Source organism: Engystomops pustulosus, chromosome 1, assembly GCF_040894005.1.
Source record: "Engystomops pustulosus chromosome 1, aEngPut4.maternal, whole genome shotgun sequence".
NCBI lineage: Eukaryota > Metazoa > Chordata > Amphibia > Anura > Leptodactylidae > Engystomops > Engystomops pustulosus.
In genome coordinates, this window is record NC_092411.1 from 175,911,006 (window position 1) to 175,936,161 (window position 25,156).

A 25,156-nucleotide genomic window follows, 5' to 3' on the forward strand; every position below is an offset into this window, starting at 1 on the left:
GAAGATAAAGCCATGTTCAAAACAGTTTATGTCCATTCATGTTCTGAAAGTTAAATGTTAAAGAACTGTTAATAAAGACATTTGAATCTGAATAATGATATTTTGTAAGCGCATTTTTTGTGGAAAGCCTGATGCGGCCCAGCCTTACCCAGAATCTACCTCCAGCGGCCCCCAGGTAAATTGAGTTTGAGACCCCTGCTTTAGACCATCCAATTACAAGCATGCTGTCCTGATTCATGAGAAAGCCATCAGAGCTCTGGCCAAAGCCAATGTCACAACCAGGAAGTGCACACCCACTTCAGGAATAGCCGAATATGATTTTGTAAGAAGGGATGATAGATGTGCCAGGCTATATCTAAGGCTAGGAAGAAGATATAAGCATGATACAGGTATCGCTGGAATTGTTCTCTCTCCAGATGTGCTAAAACTATATTTTGTCAGTAACAACTTATTTTACATGCTGTCCACTAGCATTAAATCCTTCTCTCAGAATGAATTTTTATAAAAATACTACACAAATTGCCTCCCCTAAAAATGCTTTATTTTAACGCTTGTTGAAGTATTTTGTATAATGAATTATTGTTTAAAAAGTAAAAACTTATTGTTCATACACTTTACTAAATTATAATTTATAGAAGGGCTTACATATACACAAATGTGTATAAATAATTCTGTTGGTAAAAATGAAGACTATGGTGCCATGTTTGTACAGTATTCATGTGCACAGGAATGTACCATAAAAGTATTCATATATATATATATATATCACAAACATATCAAGAAACATTTTATCCTTCATCATAAACATAATGGTCCTGGTAATCTGTGCAGCAAAATTGGCATAACAAATGCATAACTCAATGAATGTAAACCATGCTCAGATATTTCATTGCTATCCTAAACTGTAAACAAAAGCTTATTATCTTGCTTGTGGTCAGAAATCAAGGTCAAAATCCACCCTAAAACTTATACATGCTTAATTAAAGAACAAGCTTCTAAAGTGACTTGCAGAAAAGGGAAGAGCATATTGACTGCCTATTCTGAACTGTGGTTAACATAAACTGACAGCAGCAGTGGTGTAAATCTGCCCTTAATCAGTGAACCACGGATCGTGCAGAGTCCTGTGACATGGACCGACAACACTGCTGGGGACAGAACTTCTTACATGATAGCCATCTATGATGTAAGGAGTTCCTACTTTTTTTTTTCACTAAACAGCAGCGCCATGAGTGCAATACTATTTACACAGTCAGTGCTGCCATTTAGTAACTCGTAATCAAACAAAAGAGAAAAGGATGCAACAAATGACCAAACAATAGAAAAATCTTTATTAAATCAATATACAACACACAAGATAAAACCACTTAAAAGATGTAAAATTCATATTACATCAAAGCTGGGTATCTTAAAGTACAAAGCAGACCCCCAGGCAACACCCCTATATTCTGCCATTACAATAATGAAAGCAAGTCTCAATCACAACATGCCAACCACAATGGAAAAAGACCCGAGGACCTGCAGGTGAAAAGTACTATGAAAAAAATAAAAGTAGCCACAATGGAAGGGGTAAATGAATATTTCATACGTGAGATACAGGCAGTCCCCGGGTTATGTACAAGATAGGGTCCATAGGTTTGTTTTTAAGTTGAATTTGTATGCAAGTCGAAACAGTATATTTTAGAATTGTAGCTCTAGACAATTTTTTTTTTGTCCCAGTGCCAATTTAAAATTTTTTTGCAATAAAGCTTCATAACAGACACCTTACAGCTGATCATTGCAGTCTAGGACTATAGTAAAGCATTCAGAGAGCTTCACCAGAGGTCACAGTGGGCACAGGGGTCCGTCTTTAACTAGGGGTCGTCTCTAAGTCGGGTGTCCTTAAATAGGGGACCGCCTGTATAGTCACTTACCCCTTCCATTGTGGCTACTTTCATTTTTTGCATAGTACTTTTCACCTGCAGGCCCTAGGGGGGGTGGGGGTGGCTTACCTTTTTCCATTGTGGTTGGCAAGTTATGATGGGGACTTGGTTTCATTATTGTAATGGCAGAATATAGGGGGCTTGCCTGGGGGGTCTGTTTTGTACTTTTAGATGCCCAGCTTTTATGTAATATGAATTTTACATATTTTAAGTGGTTTTATCTTGTGTGTTGTATAGTGCTTTAATAAAGATTTTTCTTATGTTGCATCCTTTTCTCTTTTGTTTGATTACTTGTATATGTATTGATGCATTACCACCTTACCGGTACGGTCCTCATCTTGTAGATTTTGGTAAAAGCTGTTTAGTAACTCCTTACTATCATGTAAGGATCTCCGTCCCCAGCAATGATGTTGCCCTAAGTGTGTTAATTCCCTGCTTCCTGGTGGAAGATGGGACAATGTGTAATAAAGTGGTAATATAGATCTCAACCTTTTTGGCAGTGTTTGTGGCAGACATCTATGCAAAAGCCATTTAGAAACAGCCTTGTAGGTGCTGCACTTGTCATAAAAGCATTGAAGGAGTGCAACACAGTGGATACATTTGCTACGCGAGGCTGAATCATAAAATAAAAAATACAATGCATGCCACTGATATATAAATACAGGTACAATAAAATAGGTTTGCAGAGTATCAAAACCATACCAAGTAAGTTAAATTACATAAAAAAAAAAAAAGGAAACTGAAATATCCCCAATTTCACACTTCAAATCCTCTACAACTCTCAGCATTTCTTGGGGGAGTTTCCATAGCACTTAGTTCATCTGTAAAGTCATAACCACTAAAACTTCTCAGCTTGTTTTCTTAAGAGCCTGATCTATTTGTCCCCGTTCTTTGTTTTCCCCTTCTTTGCTACTTTCCATCTGCACATCTGTGCCTGCAGAAAACAGCTGCACAGGAGTAAGATGACACGCAGCCGGTCTTTCTGGACTAGCAGCTGAAGGCTCTGACAACCAAGACACAAGAGGGCATCTGTCTCTACTGGAAGGCTGTAGGGGATAAAACGCTTGACATTCCCAGTGTCCAGAGGTCTTATCTTGCTCTTCACTTTCTGAAGTCTGAACAGCAATCTGTGGCACCAAGCGACACTGTTGTTCATGGGCTGTAATAACAGATGATATACTTGCTGGTCTTGCTTGGACCCATGAGGTTTGATGGGGTAGCCGTTCCCATAACACCAAATTACCCTCTTTTTTTTGCCCTTCAGAGACACATTCAGCCCCCAAAGTATCCTGTTCGTCAAAGCTGACTTCTTGCACAGCCTCCTGTTTTTTGAAAGAATCCCTTCGTTCTGAGAGATTAAGCCTCCTCATAACTACTACTTCTGAATCACGCTCATGTTTTTCTGTTCCCCAGTCTTTAGGACGACTACCAGTTTCATATGTACCGTCTGAGACATCAGGCGATTCTTCCCAAGGCTGAATTTCTGGAGGAGTTGTCTTGCGACCACAGTGGAAGTGGCTGGTCATCTTCTCTACTGACTGTACTCTTTTTAAAAGAGGAGAACGAGGAGCTTCTGTTGCTCTGCTGCGTGTTCCTTGCCGTACAACGGCAGGAGGTGACAAGGTCTTTCCTTGGAAAACACCATGACTAGTCCTTGAATACCCAGGCAACAAAGGAGAAGGAGAACGTTGTGGGGAAGATGGTGCCTGATGGGCAGGTGATGGAGTGCAAGCCAGTGGTGATGGGGGAATGCTGCTTGTAGACTTCCTTCTTCCTACCTTATAACGCTGTCCACTAAGTTTGGGTGCTAAACATTGAAGAGAACTGGGCCGAATATGACCAGCAGGTGAGCTTGGTGTACTAGAACAAGGAGATGTACTTTGAGGCGACACGTTATCTAGAAAAAAAAAAGGAAAGTTTCTACAGTTATTATGCGACTACTTTTTCTATCCAATGAGTGGCTGTGGTTTACAGACACCAGGGACAGCCATGATTAATGTGGCACTACAGAACAAAAATCAATGGGGGACATTTATCAGGGTTTATAGAATACCTGGAATACTGCCTATGAAGCATTATGGAATTTGCAAAACTGCAGGGCTCTCAGACTATAAGACAACAGTTTCTTTTGTCTGATGTCATCTACAATATTATCATCTTATACAGTAACCATCTATAAATGACGCACTTCCAGATCAGCATATTTTATTACTGTTGAATGGATACTTTTAATACCAATTCGGTGACATGACGGTACTATAAGACTTACCAGTGGGCATATCAGGAGCAGGACTCCGACTAGGAGTCGTGGGGCCAGGAGAAAGGCTGTGAGTTGGAGAAGCTGGAAGACTCTCACTGGAAGACAATGACTGATGAAGTCCTGAGGAAAAGCTCTTACTGGTTTGTAATACTGCGGATTGCTTAGAAATTTTCTTGAAAAGTGATCGCTTTCTACAAAGGGAAACAGCCAACATTATATGATCAGTATTTAATGTATAAAAACACCTGTATATATTAAATACCACTGGCGCTAATATCTACAGCCCATAATACATTCCTGCATGAGACTTACAGTATGAACGGAAAATATTTTAGGCCCACCTTCAAAAATCCATAACTTAATATTTTTCCATGTAAAGAGCTCTGTGACGGCTTGTTTTCTGTGTAACGAATCAAACTTCATAGTGATGGTATTTAATATTCCATACAATGTACTGGGTAGCGGGAAAAAAATCCAAATGCAGTGAAAAATGTTTAAAAAAAAACAAAACATATTTACGCACTATTCTTGTGAGCTTGGATTTTACCACTTTCACTGTGCGCCCCAAATGTCTACTTCATTCTTTGTGGCTGTGCGATCAAGGGGATACCAAATAGGTTTTATAATATATATATATATACACATTATATACCCGAGTATAAGCCGAGCCCCCTAATTTTACCACCAAAAACTGGGAAAACCTATTGACTCCAGTATAAGCTGAGGGTGTAGTATACAGCCAGCCAGCCCCCATGTGGTACACAGCCAGCCAATCAGCCCCCATGTGGTACACAGCCAGCCAGCCAATCAGCCCCCATATGGTACACAGCCAGCCAGCCAGCCCCCATGTGGTACACAGCCAGCCAGCCAGCCAGCCAATCAGCCTCCATGTGGTACACAGCCAGGTACACAGCCAGCCACGTGTGCGTAACAAATTTTACTTTCCCGTAATGTTATTTATTTTAACATGCCATGTAATGCGAAGCTGAAAAAAAATTCCAAATGTGGAAAAATTGAAAAAAAAAAAAAAACGCACGTGTGTCACATTCTTGTGGGCTCAGTTTTTACGACTGACTGTGTGCTCCAAATAACACCTCAGCTTTATTCTTTGGTTCGGTGCGATCACGGTGATACCAAATTTATACAGGTTTTATTGTGTTTTAATACATTTTCAAAAATTAAACGAATGTGTACAAAAAAGAAAAAAATGTTTTTGCCATCTTCTGAAGCTAATAATGTTTTCATACTTTGGCGCACGGAGCTGTGTGAGGTGTCATTTTTTGCGTAATGAGCCGACGTTTGCATTGCTACCATTTTGAGGTCTGTGCGACATTTTTATCATTTTTTATGTGATGTAAAAAGGTGTAAAAGTCGCATTTTAGACATTTCCCGCCACTGGCTCATTGTAACAAATCTGCAGAAGCCATTAAGCCTCGGGTCAAACGAAGACCCAAGGCTACCATGGCAACCGATCGCCGCCCCCCGATGACGTTCGGGGGTGCAGCGATCGGAATAAAGATGGCGCCGCTCGCGCCACCGTCTTTTAAATTCCGACCGCGGTTATTAGCGGTGGAGGTTTGCTGCAATATGCAACAACCCCCACCTTTGTATGAAGAGGACTCAGCCCGTGAGCCCTCTTCATACATTCCCTATACCTCTGCGCAGTAGAGCTATGGCACAGAGCGTTAAGGGGTTAAAATAAACAACTATTTATCTTGCCACCTTCTTGCGCAAATAACTTTTTCATACTTTGGTGTACGGAGCTGTGGGTCTTTTGTGACTTTTGATGACGTTTTCAATGCTACCATTTTAGGACTGTACGGCCTTTTGATCATTTTAATGGAATTTTTCAAATTTTTCAAAATGGCAAAAATGTGGCATTTTCAACTTTGGGTGCCATTTTCTGTTTTTTTCCCCCTATTTTTAACTATTTTTCAGATCCCTTCGATAATTTAAAACCCTATTGTAATGAATAGGTTAAACAAGACAGCCTAAAACAAGAAAAACCGAAATATCACATGGTAATAAGTATTCATAACATTTGCTCAGTATCCTCTGATTGGAAGATGAACGTTGGTGGACAGTCATTTTCAAGTCTCTCCAGTGATGCTCAATTGGGTTTAGGTCAGGGCTCTGGCTGGGCCAGTCAGGATTGGAGACAGTTGTACTGAAGCCACTGCTTTGTTATTTTAGCTGTGTGCTTAGGGTCACTGTCTTGTTGGAAGGTAAACCTTCGGCCCAGTCTGAGGTCCAGAGCACTCGAAGAGGTTTTCAGCCAGGATCTCTCTATACTTGGGCACATTCATCTTTCCTTCAATTGCAACCGGTTGTCCTGTACCTGCTGCTGAACAACATCCCCATACCGTGGTGCTGCCACCAAGTTTCACTGTTGGGATTGTATTTGGCAGGTGATGAGCAGTGCCTGTTTTTCTCCACAAATACCACTTCGAATTAACACCAAAATTGAATCTTCATCTCATCAGAGCAGAGAATCTTATTTCTCAGTCTGGGAGTCCTTCATTTGTTTTGTTTTTTTGTTTAAATTGAGGATAAGCTTCCGCCAGCACACTCTGCCATAAAGCCCCGGTGGAGGGCTGCAGTCATAGTTGACTTTGTGGAACTTCCTCCCATCTCCTTACAACATCTCTTGAGCTCAGCCAAAGTGATCTTAGGATTCTTCTTTACCTCTCTCACCAAGGCTCTTCTCCCATGATCGCTTAGTTTGGCTGGACCGCCAGGTCAAGGAAGAGTTGTGGATGGCCCAAACTTCTTCCATCTAAGGATTATGGAAGCCACTGTGCTCTTAGGAACCTTGAGTGCTTCAGAAATTCATTTTTAACCATGGCCAGATCTGTGCAATTCGGTCTCTAGGCTCCTTGGGCAGTTCCTTAAACCTCATGATTCTCATGTGCTCTGACATGCACTGTGAAGTCTAATATAGACAGGTGTGTACCTTTCCTTATCAAGTCTAACCAGTTTAATTAAACAGCTGCACTCCAATGAAGGAGTAGGACCATCAAGGAGAAGTGGAAGGAAATGGATAGCATGCAAGTTAAAGAGTCACAGCAAAAGGATATGAATACTTAAGACCACGTGATATTTCAGTTTTTCCTGTATAATAAATCAGCAAAAATAAATCTAAGCATGGCTCCAAAATTAAAAAATACACTCACCGGCCACTTTATTAGGTACACCTGTCCAACTGCTCGTTAACACTTATTTTCTAATCAGCCAATCACATGGCGGCAACTACATGCATTTAGGCATGTAGACATGGTCAAGACAATCTCCTGCAGTTCAAACCGAGCATCAGTATGGGGAAGAAAGGTGATTTAAGTGCCTTTGAACGTGGCATGGTTGTTGGTGCCAGAAGGGCTGGTCTGAGTATTTCAGAAACTGCTGATCTACTGGGATTTTCACGCACAACCATCTCTAGGGTTTACAGAGAATGGTCCGAAAAAAAAAAAAACATCCCGTGAGCGGCAGTTCTTTGGGCGGAAATGCCTTGTTGATGCCAGAGGTCATAGGAGAATGGGCAGACTGGTTCGAGCTGATAGAAAGGCAACAGTGACTCAAATCGCCACCCGTTACAACCAAGGTAGGCAGAAGAGCATCTCTGAACGCACAGTACGTCGAACTTTGAGGCAGATGGGCTACAGCAGCAGAAGACCACACCGGGTGCCACTCCTTTCAGCTAAGAACAGGAAACTGAGGCTACAATTTGCACAAGCTCATCGAAATTGGACAGTAGAAGATTGGAAAAACGTTGCCTGGTCTGATGAGTCTCAATTTCTGCTGCGACATTCGAATGGTAGGGTCAGAATTTGGCGTCAACAACATGAAAGCATGGATCCATCCTGCCTTGTATCAACGGTTCAGGCTGGTGGAGGTGGTGTCATGGTGTGGGGAATATTTTCTTGGCACTCTTTGGGCCCCTTGGTACCAATTGAGCATTGTTGCAACGCCACAGCCTACCTGAGTATTGTTGCTGACCATGTCCATCCCTTTATGACCACAATGTACCCAACATCTGATGGCTATGATGCGCCATGTCATAAAGCTGGAATCATCTCAGACTGGTTTCTTGAACATGACAATGAGTTCACTGTACTCAAATGGCCTCCACAGTCACCAGATCTCAATCCAATAGAGCATCTTTGGGATGTGGTGGAACGGGAGATTCATATCATGGATGTGCAGCCGACAAATCTGCGGCAACTGTGTGATGCCATCATGTCAATATGGACCAAAATCTCTGAGGAATGCTTCCAGCACCTTGTTGAATCTATGCCACGAAGAATTGAGGCAGTTCTGAAGGCAAAAGGGGGTCCAACCCGTTACTAGCATGGTGTACCTAATAAAGCGGCCGGTGAGTGTATATTGGTCACCCTACTTAACAGTTATATATGGAGATTTAACAGATTTCGTTCAAAAGCGGAGTTCAATATATCCTCCACTCGTTTTTACCTCTCCTGACTCTCTCTTTTCCTGCTTTTCTTGGTCCTTCTGGCCATACGACCTTTACAGCTGTTCTTTCTGGCGGGGCCAATCTTTATCGAAGTGTTTTCTAGAGGAGTAGTCCTCAGTGAAACTTTGGTGCCACTCTGTAAAAGGAGCAAAAACATGTTACAGTGAAGTAAAGGTTTGTTTTAGCAGAAAATTTGGTTAAAACAAGTTCACAATGGTGGGGGAAAAACTCATCTCATGGATCATATACTTTTCCTGGGTCCTCTCGACACACAAAATAACCTCTCAGCTAGTTTCTGGCCACAGCTGTAACCTGTTATAGCCAGCTAATAACCAAGCACAGTATTTTGAGGCTCCATTCACATGGAATGGTTGGACTGTGTTTCTAAACGCAATCCAATTGGCTCAGCCCCTTCACCTATGTGTTTCCATTGAAATGTATGCCAACAAGTACCAGTATTTTTCATGTAAACCATGCTGAGCCCCACCCTGTTCCAATTGGTTTGTGTTTGGAAACGCAATTTAACCGGAATATTTGGTATGCATGCCTTCTTTACTTGTAAAAGAAACTTTTAACATTAAGCTTGTGCTTGAAGGGTCTGGGGTGTTACTAGAACCCTTCCGTTCTGCAGCTGCAAAGGATGTTGCATTGTGCAAGAAGCAGTCCCACCTCATCCCACTGCATTCTCACTTTTGCAGAGATCAGAGCAGGAAGTGGGGGAAGTGCCGAGGGAGCAGATGGGAGGGTGAGTGGTCACCTAGCAGCTTATGTTTGAGTACTACAACAGTTACTCAGAGGAGGGGGCTGTGTTGTGTTCTGTGAAGAGATATCACACACCAGTGCACCAGAGTGCTCCAAATGCAGCTACAATCCTGGAAAATAAATGCATTTTTAACAATGCTGCTACGAACAGACAATAATACGTTTACACAGATCTCCAGGACTGCTACCCAATAATGACTGCAGTTTTGCAAGGTAAAATCTGCTGATAAATTACTTTTAAAAGTTGCTATGAATAATAGGAAAATGAACCCAATAACTAAAAAAAAATCAAGATAAATAAATAATAATTAAAAAAAATTACTAAAGTTCTATCAAAAACATTGGCTTTACTGCCACAGACACTGACCAATATTACCAATAACTCAGAATTTTACATCAAAGTGTATGGGTGTAGTTGGTGAGGACATCTCTATTCTGTATATTCTTCACCCCTCCTGGTTTTGGCTCACAATAGTAGTATCATAGTCAAAAAGGTTAGTAAAAGACATCAGCTCAACAATGTGAGCTGGCCCAAGAATGCTGCAAGTAGCCTTGATGATACTCTGATTAATTAGTTCTACATCTATTACCATATCTATAAATGTATGTCTCAAAAAGAGCTTGATCAATAGTGACAAAGGTTTTTTTTTAACATTTTTATTAACCTATACCATGTATAATTGATCAATATCAGATGGTTACATAAAAATACATACTTTTAAAAGGAGCTCCACAACATCCATGTGTACCAAGCCAAGGACAGATTCTCCATTCACATGTGTAATTAGATCTCCAGCCCTTAAGCCAGCTTCGTGTGCAGGACTTCCATCTTCTACACTCTGGAGGAATACAATTAAGGGTTTAACAACCTTTCTGAATCAACTTTTTCTGAAACCTGACAGAAAACCTTACTCACCCAAACCATGTGGTGAACAGTATACACATCACTTTCTCCCATGTAAACACGGATGGCACGCAAAGTGAAGCCATATTTCTTGCCTGAACTATGTATAATTATTGGGGGGCGCAAACTTGTTACTGCCACAGCTGTTTCTCGGCTGGGAGAAGAATCCCTGGATGAGGGATTAGATGAAAGAGAATGTGGGGATATGGGACTCATAAGGGATCCAGTGCCAAAATCATCTGTAGAAACAAAATAACCCAATATTTAGTATTCCACACTTGCATGGGGATGGAACTAAAAAAAAAAAAAAAAAAAAACAGCAGTGTGGGCTAAATATATCTATATTATGCTGAACATAAGTCTAAACTTTCTGGTGGCTTACCTGTAGCAATGTACAATAGTAGCATTGTAATAAGAAAACAGGAAATCTTATCTATAAACTGTGACTAAGAGCAGAGTGACCTGTGCTGTAGGGAATACTAATAGCTTTCAACTGCTGTAAAGTTTCAGGAAACCTACATAGATATCTACAGTTTGTGGGTAGCTTTCAGGCAAACACAATTGGATCTACCAAAGTCTCTGTGCCAGTTTTATGGCAGACATTGCACATTATTTCATGTGCAAACTGCTTGCACAGGTATTTAAGAAGAGTTTGTGCCACTTATGTGTCACGGCTGAGATGGGCCTTTCCCATTGGGGAAAAAGTTGGGCACTCTGTAGGGGGGAGTTCAGAGGGTGCCAGATCCATGAAGAATGAGCACCACAATTCATGAATCTGATGCCCTATAAAACACCACACAGGCAAACTGCACAAAGTGCAGTTTGCACTGTTTATAATAAATGTGCCCAGATGTGGATATTCACCTAAAACATTAGAATCACCGTTTTCCCTGTGTTTCAAAAATACATATTTAATCTCAATACCTATAGGTAGGAAAAACCAAGCTAATAAAAAATACTGAAGAAAATAAGAAATTAATGACACTACTTATCAAAATACTGTATATACTCAAGTATAAGCCGAGCATTTTTTTGTGCTGAAAAACTCGGCTTATACTCAAGTACGTACGGTACTTGGAGTTTTTCAGCACAAAAAATGTTTGGCTTATACTTGAGTCACAAAAAAAACAAACAAACAAAACAGTGTACTCTCCTTCCGACACTCCCCCGGCAGATCCTCTTCTAAACAGCAATGCTCCGGCATCGGCTGGCTATATACTAAAGGGGGCTGGCTGACTATATACTGGGGAGGCTGTGACCAAAGCATTTCCCATCCTCGGCTTATACCCGAGTCAATAGGTTTTTCCAGTTTTTTTGTGTTAAAATTAGGGGTCTCGGCTTATACTCGAGTATATAGAGTACAAGTAATAAAGTACAAGTAATCTTGTGATTATTTATATAAAAGTGATAAAATACCGGAAACACAAATGATAAAAAATACTAAATATTGTATTTGTAGTATTTTATGACTTATTTCAATACATACAAGATCTGTACATTTGGAAAGGTATTGTCATTCATTTTTTTACGCATTGTTTCTCTTGTGCACACAAAATTATGATAAAATAATCCTGTGTCCAAATATCCAATCATCAAGGCAGTTATATGGTCCTAAAATCATACCAATATAGATCACAAAATGTTATTGGAACTTTTTCCTATTACATAAAAACTCTTTAATCAGCAGTCTAGAAAAAACACCTATTTTAATCTAAAGGGTGGCATTAAGAGGTCAAGTCACTTCTGTCCTGGCACAAAACCAATAAAGTAAGATTGATACAATACTTTATTAAAGTCACTGTTTGACTAAAACAATCAGATATACATTTTTGGAGAAGTAGTTTGAAATATTAAAGGAAATTAATGGACAAACCATACTCGCTGATTCCAGCACTCTGGGGGTATTACCCGATTCCCTCCAAGATGCAGCATCACAGGCCGCAGCGATATTGCATCAAGCACAATGGGGCTCTAGCAATGGTCCCAGGAGCCCATCAGGCTCATTGGAATAATTCATAAATCAGTTTATCTTAAAAGGAAGGAGGCCATGGATAACAAATGACAATTACCACAATGACAGTGCCTGGATCTATGAGTAAGCCCAGTAAGCCCAGAGTCATCTGGATTCTGCCCATAATATAGGACACACTACTTCAGCTTCTAATGGATTACAATAGGAATCAATTATAACATTAATTGGGCAAAGTCCTTCATGTGAACTAGCCCTTAAAGTACATAAAGTAATGTGATATAAACGTCTCACCAGAGGTAATAATCAAAGAAAGTGCAGAAACAGATGCAGATTTGGGGACTCGGCTTCCAGCAGCAGGGTTCTGTTTATCAGGGGTCTCCCTTTGCCCCCGCAGTCGCCGACTCAGTCCAGGTTCCAGAGTACGAGGGGTAGAGTTTTTTGCCCCAGTGCTGTTACTGCGTAGACGAGTTCGGCTTAGACCAACTATATCAGCTAAACAAGGACCGAATAAACTTTTAATTTAACAATAATTTTATACTTTAACAAAAGACAAAAACAAACTATATGTGATATACATGTTAAATTTTTGTTTACCCACCATAAAATGGCTGTAGTATTAAATTAGCCAACACAAGGTAAGGGATTCTCTAAAACAGCACTAACGGACATCTACTATCAGTTTACGGATCATAAAAATTATGCAAATCAGTCTGGGGCGCTCCGGCAACATCAGCACCTTCACCCACTAACCCCATTATATTGCAGACCAAGCAGGACTTGTATCGTATAGGGGAGTGAATAAATTAAAAGAAGAGTCACTATGAGACAACTATTCCACCATTCTTTTACATACACACTGATGAATACCTGAAGACATTAAATGCATTTCTTTCCGTATTTTGTTTATCCAGTAACTCATCATTGCCTGGAAGGAATCAGATAATTATTCTTTACTTACCACAAAGCGATGATGGCTTTGAGGATGTCCCTTTTATCTCCCCTAAACTGAATATGGGTTTCTCATACTTGTGGTCGGCGGTCTCATCCTCAGATGAAAATGCAAATTTGGGCATGGTATCGAGACTACATGTGCTGGTTAGCACACATGGGCTTGTGCTGCGCTCACTCAGCCATGAGTGATGAGAAGACCCAGAAGATGTCCACGACCTTAGTCTAAAATAGCAGAACCATAAAGAGAAAGCCACTATGAGATGACAACAATTGTAATGTATGGTTAGTACAATGTGGTGGAATATTAAAGGTATTCTACATCCCCCTTTGTAGTATTCCAAAAAAGAGAAGTCGAGTATGACATTCCATTAATAGAACAGAAGAATGCCTGCACAGCTGTTTTCCACAGAATGCGGTACAATGGACTACATTATCATGCTAGGTAGCTGGACTGCCACCAGTCAGAATTTTATCACTATGCATATTTGATCAGTAGGCTGTGCCAAGTGTACAACTTACAAGTATGCAAACGGACGAATGAATGGCCTTTCTGGGCCATTAAAATCTGAAAAACTCTGACATAAATGTCCGAGCAGAAAAGCACATTATGGCATACATTTTAAGGCACAGATTTCTAGTTGGGGTATATTAATTTGGATAAAAGTCCTACTGCTCTCCAACAATAGCAAATGAAGCCTGTGCCTTTTTAGACAATTTTCCAAAATTGATACCTTTTGACAAGGCTTGTTGTTTAAGAAGCTTGAAACTGCAACATTTACTACAGGACAGGGCCATTTTGTCAAGCTCAAGTCAAAATTCACCAAATGTAACACAAAGCATCTGGTCTCAGACTTTAAAAATAGCAGACCATACATGGGAATGTTATCTATATACAGCCATATAATTAACACCAATAGGTTGTAACAAAAATAGAACCAAGATATTCAATAAGTATGTTTAATACTAAACTTTGACTCACCTAGTCTCAAAAGTCAGTTGGCTCTTCTCATCGTCTTTTGACAAAAATTTCTCCCACTTCTCATTTCTTTCTTCTTTCTCATCACTATGGCTTCTCTCGGTTGACGAGAAACTGAGGTTAAGTTGTGAAGAAAGGTGTTCAGAGCTACTGTAAACCTACAAAAGAAGATTGAAAAACATGACCTGCTGAAAACAACCGATTTTCTAAATACAGAATGTGTTCAACCATACAAATACACTAGACCAGTGGTGGCGAACCTATGGCACGGGTGCCAAAGGCGGCACTCCGAGCCCTTTCTGTGGGCACCCAGGCCATCACTCCAGCACAACAGACTGGACTCAGACAGGACTGCATCCAGCAGTCTCAAGCAACTGCTGCTTTCAGTCATATATTAATGCTATACTTACTACGCTGCTTGGGACTGTAGGAAGAGGGAGAAGGAGTAGACAGGGCTGAATTATCTTTGGAGGACCTTCAGCTGGCCCTACAATTCTCTGTGTACAAAGGGACACTGGAAAGAAGCTTAAATTACGCAAACTTTCCATCTTGTCCTCAGGAGGCCAATATGATCAAAAGTTGTTGAAGAACAGGGAGCAATAAGCTACTGCTTTCATTTTTGGTTGGCACCTCGCCATGAATAAGGGGGGATTTGGGTTGCAGTTTGGGCACTCGGCCACTAAAAGGTTCACCATCACTGCACTAGACTACTACAGATTTTAGATACATTAGGCTCTTTTAACACTGAGTTATAGACGGTCATCTGGGGTCTCTATTTAAATCTTATTAACAGGACCCAATGGGTTTGTTTACCAGATACAACAGTGCTCCCAGTATACTGTGTAAAACATGCAGCAGGTTGCAGGGGTCCTTCAGAAACAAAAAGTAAAAGCTAGTCGGCAAATACCTTGCTGAATCGATGGGAACAAGAAGAAAACTGACGAATTTCCGCAGATGACTCCTCATCGTTAGTCTCATCATCTTCTTCTGAAGCCAAATGATGATACCGTTCTGAACGTGCTTGGGTAAAAAGAGGATGATAAGAAGAATGTATCAACCATCGATTACATATTTAAAAAAAAAAAAAAAAGAATGACAATGAATTCTCAACACAGAGTAACTTCTATAAGTCTATAGGTGGATAATTTACTGGGACCCTGCTGCCACTGCACAGAAAGGTGGTGTGGAGGGGTAGATATACAAATAAGCTGAATAAGTATACAGAATGTGCATAGTAAGTGACAGTAAGGGAATTGGTCACCAGTGCTATTCACATACTGTATTACCCACACAAGAACTGCATATATACTCGAGTATAAGCCGAGACATCTAATTTTACCATAAAAAAAATGGGTAAACATATTGACTCGAGTACAAGACTAGAGAGGAAAATGCAATTGCTACTCCAATAAAATGTCCAGTAGTCTCGCTTCATGAATAAAATGCCCCTAGAAGAGTGCCCCCATTAATACAATGCCCCAGTAAGAATGCCCCCATTAATATAATGCCCATAGCAGAGTGCTCCCATTAATTAAATACCCATAGTTGGGTACCCCCATTTATACAATTCCCAGAGCAGATTGTCTTCCTCTTCTCCCCGCAGCAGGACTTTGGGTTCCCGGCTGGCAGATGCAGGTCCATGCGATCTGACACCACACAAACTATAACATCAACAGGCTGCATCACAGTTGGGAATCCAAAGAGGTGCTGCGGGGAGAAGGATGCAGGGATCAGCTCCTGAGGGTGAGTAATAACAATTTTTTTTTTTTTAAATACTCAAGTATAAGCTTAGTGGGCATTTTCAGCACACAATTTTTGTGCTGAAAACGTGGCTTATACTCAGTTATATACGGTACCTTATTCAGCTTATTTGTGGCTCTATTCCTCTACACCACCTTCCTGTGCATATCCTGTCTGGGTGTCAGATGGCTTTTTGCAATCAAGGTGCACCGAGGAGCTGTCCAATAGGGTAGGTACAGGAGGGTGATATACAGGGAAAGAGACACGGGTTTTAAAGGCAAGCTCTCCCCAACTAAAACCAGATCTTGTATTCTAAATATGTAGATGGATAAAAGTTAACAGAAGGAATAAAAGAAGTTTTATAGTAATATGCTGTGACCAGAATGCTACGTCATGACATATTTTGCAGGAATATTTAATGACATTTTTGTGTCCATCTATATTGGACACAAAAGCTGCACTAAGCTGCAGTCACAGTCACTTCATTTACATCACAGACAAGCCGAATAGCATAACAGTAGAAGACTACACCTATAAAAGCCCTAAAGGAAGCCCGTTTAGGAGGGCAAAACATGTGGGGCCTTAACCGTTGTAATAATTCTATACAGTGAGCTGGCAATGTATTTTGGTACTTTTGAGTTCATGTATTTGCTACTTTCTTGGTATTTGTCATCAACTCCACCATGTTATTTTGGAATGTGATAGTATTACCTTTATATTATATGTTTTTTTTATATACTTAACAGCCATTTATGACACACTTTCAAGTAATATAAATACTTAGATATATGTATTATCCTATTTCCCACACAGCTTCTTTGTTTCTTACGGACGGTGTTGCATTTGGGTATTTTAGATGGTATTTTTTAGTAACACACATCTTTCTAATTTCACATCTCTGTATGTTTTCTTATATTTAGTGCTTCTCTTGTGTGGTCCATCTATAGATTGTTATTGACCCTTTCTATTTTTTGTATACAGCATGCCTAGCAAAGTGTCCAAAGACCTCAATGAGCTGTCCCTAGACCATTGCTGCCCAGGTTCATTATTCTGCTGTAAAGTATAACACTCAATGCTGTTACAAGAGCAGGCAAGATGGAAGCCTTCCTAAATCATAGTAAAAGAAAAAAAATCTACTAATCGGAAAATAAAAACAAATAAAAAGAGATACATTATATATCAGAACAAAAATTCCTTTTAAAGCAAGGGACAACATTCATGCAGGTCTCTAGCAAAAAAATTAAAAACTAGATGTTTACTTACTATCAAAATAACTGGTGTCATCATCAGCTTCTAGTTGTGGCACAAACTCTGCTTTCTGTCTCAGAAGCCCATTCCAGTCCAGGGAGCGGAAGAAGACATGCTGCTTTACTTCTTGTGCACCTCCTGAATTGATTTGTCAATATGAAATACAACATTAGAAAATTTAAAGAGATCCGGTCAGCAGAAATTCACACAATAAACCACTAGCAGTTGGCAGAGAGTTTAGCACAGAAGTCAAGTTCTCCTCACCTAAGAATTTACCATCCAAGGTAGCAGATGTCAATCACAACAGAGAGCATGAATTGCATGTTCTTCAATTCTCTGAAATTCCACACATGGAAATGGAGGTGCACAGGCATGGCCACTACCTTATACTTCAGCCAAAAGATTTTACTATACTATAGATCAGCGGTGAGCAAATATTATTCCCATCGGTCCAGATGAGAAATTGGATTGGTTTTAGAGACTTATATACGCAACTCAGTTCTACCTAAACCTATATACTGTATTCAGTATATAACCTAGTACTACATATAAAAATGGTGAATAAAATGGTGAATAAAACATTACAATGATTCAATGAAAATATAGTGAGGGGGGTGGATGTGGCCCTCAGTCCATATAATGCCCAGGTCTGCTATAGATAGATGCTGTGGATATGCAATAAATGTGCAGGACAGGAATATCCTTTTTTTAAAATATCCATTAGTGATTATTGGAGTCGATTTCTAAGTGTTTTTGCATCTATTGCATCCCATCCTGGTCTTCATAAAGAAAAGATAGTGTTCATTATTTGGAAGTCAAAGTAAGTCAACTTCCAGAAATTCTGTCTACAGCAGTACTAAAAAAGCAAGACCAGGTTTCAGGTACACATAAAACCAGTGCAATGGAGGTGGTCGAAGAAGTTTTTTTTTTTCAATTAGTGGCAGTGACTTTTGTTCTTAAAAAAAAAAAAAAAAAAAAAAAAAAAGGGTTACCTGTTCCAAGTCGCTCAAGTGGATTTTGTCTCAAGAGCCTTGTGATGAGATCTTGACTATCAGCTGGAAGAGATTCCTCACCTCCTGGCCAAACAATATCATCTAGAAAAAAAAAAAAAAAAAAAAAAACTTGATTCAACATAAATTCTTTGTATAAAAAAAAGAAAAAAAAGTTCTGAAAGAGTATTAAGCCATAATAACCATGCTAAAGACATTTAGTCCCTATCCACAGCATAAAGAAATGTATGATGACGAGGGTTTGACCGACAATAGTCCCATAACCATCTATTTAATGCAAGAAGAAAATTTGTCCTGCGCTCCAGTGACTTCAACTGGACATAAGGATCAACAAACAGGAGGAGCCAATGCCAGAAGGCTAACATAGAGCACAGCCCACAATGATGAATATCTCTTTAATGAAAATAATATTCTGCACCATCTTTTCTTACAAATTTACGTTGGGCTTTCTTTTATTAAAACTATCACCAATAGTTAACTGAATAAACGAACAAGTGGGTTTTACAAGTTCTGAGTGTGTACCTGTAAATTCTGACTAATCAGAGCCAGACTATGTGAAGACACTGGACAACGCTTGCCTGGAATTCTCCAACACACCAGCCACATATGAACCTGGCTTTATCGTGAAGACCGAGTGACATAAATGAGGGTCTCAGACATGTTCTGACATTACAGTACAATTTTTTCTCATGGTAAACGGTCAACTATAAACTTCACACCCTAATTTGATTCAGTGACAAGTTTGAACTATTATATACAGCACTAGAAAACCTGGTAATAAAAAAGGGCAAGTTAAGTCTTCATAGATGAACGTTTGGGATACATACACACACTGGAGTTCAGTCTTGCATCACAATTGTATTAAGATTTGATGTGTTTTGAACTACTGAAAGACTGGTTATGTGAAAAATCCAAAACTGAATGGTTAAAGAAATGTGAAAATTTATCAATAAAATGCTGGATGGAAAAAAAAGGGATAGAAAAGCTGGTCATTGTTAAGGGGCTCACCATAACTGTGTGTTGTGAGTAGCAGCAGAACTGTGAAAAAATAATTTCTGTTTCAGGACTGTACTGGACTTTGAACTGCTGTGCGATATTTGCATTACAGTGCTCCAAATTCCCTCCAGATTGCTTTGAGTGACTGCTGTAATCAACCAATTGACAACTACAGAAAGCACCCAGAGCAGAGAACTGGGGCTATGGAGTAGCTCCATGCACAGCAGTGCTCTAATCCAGCAACATTCATGGAATACATCTATTTTTCACAGGCCCTCTGCTACTAAAACACACATTAATATGGTTACACAGATCTCCAGGGCAAATACCAAACACAATCAAAACTGCTAGAAGATTCACTTTGAGGCCTTAAAGTATTTTTTTTTCTTAAAGGGAACCTCTCGTCAAGTACAGGCACAAATCTTACTTAATTCTACTTCTCCCAAAACCCCACTGTCTCTGTTGAAAAGCCTCCTCCCATCAGTAAAATTGTTCCGCAAACTGTTTGTCTTTGTCTATTGCATTGCAGGATGTATGCAATAGTGACAAGATTTACAGTTTCCCACAAAGTGCTCACTGCTAAATTCACCATGCAGTGAGAGGAACAGCATTCTGGCAAGGACACAAGTGGATAGGGAGAGGACTTCCTATCTGTTCAGACTGACATCTGAAGAGACAAGAGCTGTCAATCAAAAAAGGAGGAGAGGTTTTCTGGAAGCCTGGAGAAAACATGACTCTTCTATTCAGAATTGACTCTTATACTCATTTGCATATCAGAAAAACCTCTATAATTAAGGTACTGTGTCTCAATGGCAGATAATTTTAGGTGATATGGAGAGAACTTTTAATCCTTTCCCAGCCAGTATTACTGGTTTAAGGGGTAAAATTCTGGTGACAGGTCTTCTTTAATGATGTCCTTCTTTAAAATCACAGAATGAGGATGGGCTTTCTTTTTTTTCATGCCTGTAAACACCACTTACCACTGATCACCTGTCCAAACAACTCCTCTGGAGTATCACCAAAGAAGGGAACGCAGCCAACCAGGAATTCATACAGAATGATGCCCATTGCCCACCAGTCTACAGGCTTTCCATAACCCTGCCGTAGGATTACTTCAGGGGCTATGTACTCAGGGGTCCCACATACCTGAAAAAAAATATGTTAAGTCAGTAGATTTAACTGGATCGTCTGTAGAGAACTACTGTCTCCATCGTATGGTCACTCTATACTGATTAATATCAGCCTTTGCATAGAATTAGTTTGGTTGTATTTAGCCACAATGTTGATATGGAAACAATTATGGTGCGTTGGTATTATTTGAGTATTTTACAACAGTATAATCATTAATATCCCTTACAATGTGAGGTTAGTTAAATGACAGTATTATGGTAAAATTAATCACTAGGATTGTGGTAATAATCCCTTTACAGCAGTAATATTTGCTCCTGGTAGAGGAATATTGTGATAACATGTATCTTAATATAGTGTTTGAATTTATTATTAGTATGGTGGTGGTTTTGTTCTCTATGAGGAGTATAGATGGTGATGGTTATGGTGTGATTTTCTTCAAGCCCTGTGCAAAGGTTTTGTTTTAAATGGTTTCTTATGTAACTTTTTTTTAGTTAAAGTATGGTGATAATATTTAATATTTCCATATGATGTAAAAAACAAGAGACTGCTTAAATTACTGTGTTGGCCTTTCCTGAAGATAGGCAATCACTATCACATCTTGAGGTGTCCAAATCCTGGGACACCACTGCAAGTTCTTGCCAATTATAAGGCACCATCTGCACATTTTTTTCACGACTGGTGACTGGTAATACGGTTCAATTGTAAGGGTTTGGGCAACAGGAAAAATAGAGCTGTACCAGGTAGACATTTGTATGTATGCCTAGTATATAATTTTTAGCACTTGGAACATAAAAAGGTATTTAACACTTTATAAATTATGATACAAACCTGCTTGTCCAAAAACTCTCTAGTGTCTTTTTCAATATGCCCTTCATAAAGATTAGTTGTCATGTTCATAAGACCAATTTTAGATAATCCAAAATCTGTGAGCTTGATGTGTCCAAGTGAAGTGATCAGCAAACTGCAGGGAGAAATATAGAATAATAATTTCACTTTGAGTTTCAGCTACATCTACCTACAAACTATCACTGATCTGTTAATGTAACATTTTATTAATGTTTAAAATTTAAAACATTTTTCCCTTATCCACAAGTATCTCATCACAGGAAGTCCAATATCCGACCCTGGATGCTCAGGAAACTGAAAGATGAATCCAATACCTTAACAACCCTATAGTGAATAGGGCACTAGTTTTTGCATCACAATCTTCCTAAAGTCATATCTGTTTTCTGGAGTACCATTCAGGGGTTTGTGTGACTTTGATTACAGATTGTAAATTTTTTTTTTTTTTTCAACACTGACAAAAACAGCATTTTTACTCAATTTGTTGGAGATTTCTTTTCGGTGCTGACTAAATGGGTTCAATAATTGATTATATCATGAGGGCAGTTTAGTTTTACTTTTTATTACAATAAAATTGATTACATGGAATAAATGGGTATTATTTCTTTTTTAATAGGTATAAACTTCTTTTCTTTGCAAAACTTTATTTTGTTTCAGAAAGGAACTAGAAGTACAGCACTAATAAGTGTAGGTTGCATCACTAGGCCACACGACTGCAACTCTTTGGCTGCAGTCACACGTGCCACCAGCATTGTGTTTCGTAACGCAACTCTAACGCCTTCGAATTAGAACTGGTGGACACATGGCCAGAGCTCTGTCACGTGGAGCGGGTCAGGTTTCTTTCCAGAGACAGGAATTAAAGAGATTGCACCTATAAGGGTCAGTAAAGTCAGGAGAACTGGAGACAGCGAAAAGTAGACTTCATTCTCAGTTACCCTAAGCGCAGCAAAGAATCTCCCTTCTTCCGTCTCCTTGCCCGCGTTCATACACGGCATGTACTGCCTTCTCTCTAATTGGTAGAGAAGTGATTACGTGCTCAGAATCTCACAGCAAGGAATCCTGGTATTGAACAGTTTTAACTCTTTAAACCAAAAAGGTACCGAAATTTTGATGCATAAAACAACCTTATTGTAATACTCTACAAAGTGGAAGGTGGAGAGAATGAAAGTTTTAGGCCTATTTTTATACTTTCATTACACTGGAACATTGCTTATTAAAAGCATGTGTTCCCACAAACTACCTATTAAGGTTACCCTTAACCTTGTATGATAGCCACTGTTTCCATGGCTAGCACACATACAGTCTTCTCTTCTATGGGCTCATGCACATCCCTGTGCATGAGCAGACTACCTGTGCTGAAAAACTGAAGAGTAGGTCCTATTCCTGTTCAAGATTACGGCTCGTGCAGTAATTTATTATTGTCCTTGGCGCTTGAGCAGTGTTCACACGCCAATGACGTTCATGAAAAACGGACCATTGGTCTGTTTGCAGCCGGTGACCTACACACGGTCATGTAAGGTGAGCTTAAGATTTGCAGTACATACATAGCATACGATTTCCAATAGCAGTACTAAAAAACTACTAACTTGTCAGGTTTGAGATCTCTGTGAACAATTCCATAATTATGCAGATACTCCAATGCCAGGACAGTTTCAGCGAAGTACATGCGACTCATGTCAACAGGAAGAGGCCCCATATTCTTTAAAAGTGTAGCACAATCTCCACCTAAAACAACAAAACCCTTTTCTCTTTAACAAAGAAAATGATATGCTGCACCATTAACCAGGACATTTTCCATCTTTGTTTTTTTAATCCCCCCCCCCATCTTTGAAAATCCATAACCTTTTTAATTTTTCCATTTACAGAATAGGTAACCCGCTTTCTCCCTAACAATTGGACTTCCTAGTGACAGCATTTCAAATTCCATGGCAGTTACTGGGAAGCGGAAAACAAAATTCCAAATAAATTGTAGGGGGGGGGGGGGGGATAAACCGCGTTCACGCCATTTTCTTGTGGACACCGTTTGTACGGCTCTCACTGTGTGCTCCTAATGGCACCTCTACATTATTCTTTTGGTCTGTACGATCGCAGGAATACCAAATTTGGATTTGGTACATGTCACTATGTTATTAAAAAAATGTTACAAAAAAAAAAAAGGTAAATGGATAACAACTGTGATCGCCACAAAGTATGAAGGGGGCTCAGCCTGTGAACCCTTTTAATACATCCTTAACAGCTTTATGAGGTACATGTACGTGTATGGGTTAAGATGCAGTATATGATACAATACCGAGTTTTAATGTAAAATGTGGTAGATGGCACACAATCTGTTCGTTCCGAATATACTCCAATAATATGTGCACAGTAGAGTGACGCTCTGCTGAGTGTGCATGGTACTTTCAAGAGGAAATAGGCCAAGATGCTACCATACAAATTAGAATTGTGGCTCCCAAACCATATTCCATGGCACAAAATACAAGTGAATTTCCAACATTAATACTCTGAGTATTCTTGTTAAAAAAATGTGGATTCAGACAGTTTCTTGATGTAAATTTCACCAGAATTCTTGTGCAGACAGCTTGATAAATCTCCCCCACTATTTTTTAATTCCTGCCATATACTTACCTTCCACATACTCCATGACCATGCAAAGATGCCTTCGAGTTTCAAAAGAGCAGAACATGCTGACAACAAAGGGATTCTCTGCAAAGGTTAAGATGTCCCTTTCAACAAATACTTGCTGGATCTGGTTTCGCAGGATCAAATTTTGCTTGTTTATCTTCTTCATGGCAAAGCGTTGACGAGTCTCTTTGTGCCTGACAAGGTACACAGCGCTACCAGAAGAACAAAGTGAATCAAACATTAAGAAATTTCAATAAGGAGGTGACCAATATACAGCTACTCTAAACTCTACTTTTATTTAGACCAGTGCAAAATCATATAAATAAATAATTCAGTGTCTGATGTATGATTAACTGAACAGGACTAACTTATGTCACTGCAAAGATACCGTTACCAATGTCTAATTAAAGAGGACCTGTCACCCTTAGTAAGCAGCTTCAAGCGTTTTTTTTTTTAAAAGTAATCAGCACCTAGCACTACCGCATTTTTAGCTGTGTTAAATTGCTCGCTTTATCGGAACCCTCCAGCAGACACTGCAGCTCCATACCATCAGAACTGAGCTTACAGCGGTCCGGCTTATTCATGAAGGGACGGTCTGAGGACGTGGTGACTGCTGCATGATGCTCGGCAGTCACCGTCGGCCTATGGAGTGGGAGGGGCGGTCCGGGGAAGAAGCAGCGCCTCGGACCGCCCCCTCACAGACTGTTGTGATTGCCGGAGGGTTCTGATAAAGCCAGCAGTTTAACACAGCTAAAAATGCGTTAGCACTAGGAGTTGCTCTAGGACAGTGATGGCGAACCTTTTAGAGGCCGAGTGCCCAAACTACAACAAAGACCCGCTTATTTATCGCAAAGTGCCAACACAGAAATTTAATTTGTGATTTATACTCCCTTCTCGGTCACAGTTTTCATAGATACCAGCACCCTGAGGACACCAATAAAGCAGAAAATAGTCCCAGGTACAGCTGTCACTTTAATATAGCTCTGTGCACAGCAAGTCCTGGGCTGTCTGGGACCGCAGGAAGATACCTGGAGTCATCTCTGGTGATGGCCTGGGTGCCCACAAAAAGGGCTTTGAGTGCCACCTCTGGCACCAGTGCCATAGGTTCGCCACCACTGCTCTAGGAGTTACTTTAGTAAACAGCTCCTAGTGTTTTTTTTTTTTTTTAAATGGAGACAGGTCCTCTTTAAGTAACGAGGAAATACTGGTACAACGATGATTTGGATATCAGACAATGAGGCCTTTTATCACATACCCATAGGCACCATTGCTGATCAGTTTGATAGTTTCAAAATCACTCTCCCCTGGTTTCTTTCTGTTTGGAGTACTTGAAATACAAGTCTGAAATTAGAGA

General features: G+C 39.8%; 1 protein-coding gene across 12 annotated transcripts in view; it reads right to left on the bottom strand.

The window, feature by feature from the left end:
• Window positions 1–2,710: 2,710 nt before the first annotated feature.
• The window catches only part of MAST3 (microtubule associated serine/threonine kinase 3), a 193,622-nt gene continuing 171,176 nt past the window's right edge, over window positions 2,711–25,156 (bottom strand). For all 12 annotated transcript variants that reach the window (XM_072113938.1, XM_072113937.1, XM_072113943.1 and 9 more), the window contains 16 exons: window positions 25,058–25,143; window positions 23,806–24,014; window positions 22,767–22,905; window positions 21,166–21,298; window positions 20,187–20,352; window positions 18,193–18,294; window positions 17,216–17,338; window positions 15,120–15,232; window positions 14,216–14,370; window positions 13,244–13,458; window positions 12,577–12,777; window positions 10,326–10,552; window positions 10,126–10,248; window positions 8,647–8,783; window positions 4,189–4,370; window positions 2,711–3,816 (listed from right to left, as the gene is read on the bottom strand). In XM_072113938.1, the coding sequence (XP_071970039.1) occupies window positions 2,768–3,816; window positions 4,189–4,370; window positions 8,647–8,783; window positions 10,126–10,248; window positions 10,326–10,552; window positions 12,577–12,777; window positions 13,244–13,458; window positions 14,216–14,370; window positions 15,120–15,232; window positions 17,216–17,338; window positions 18,193–18,294; window positions 20,187–20,352; window positions 21,166–21,298; window positions 22,767–22,905; window positions 23,806–24,014; window positions 25,058–25,143 (3,360 nt within the window). In that variant the 3' untranslated portion in view covers window positions 2,711–2,767. The remainder of the gene's footprint in view (window positions 3,817–4,188; window positions 4,371–8,646; window positions 8,784–10,125; window positions 10,249–10,325; window positions 10,553–12,576; window positions 12,778–13,243; window positions 13,459–14,215; window positions 14,371–15,119; window positions 15,233–17,215; window positions 17,339–18,192; window positions 18,295–20,186; window positions 20,353–21,165; window positions 21,299–22,766; window positions 22,906–23,805; window positions 24,015–25,057; window positions 25,144–25,156) is intronic.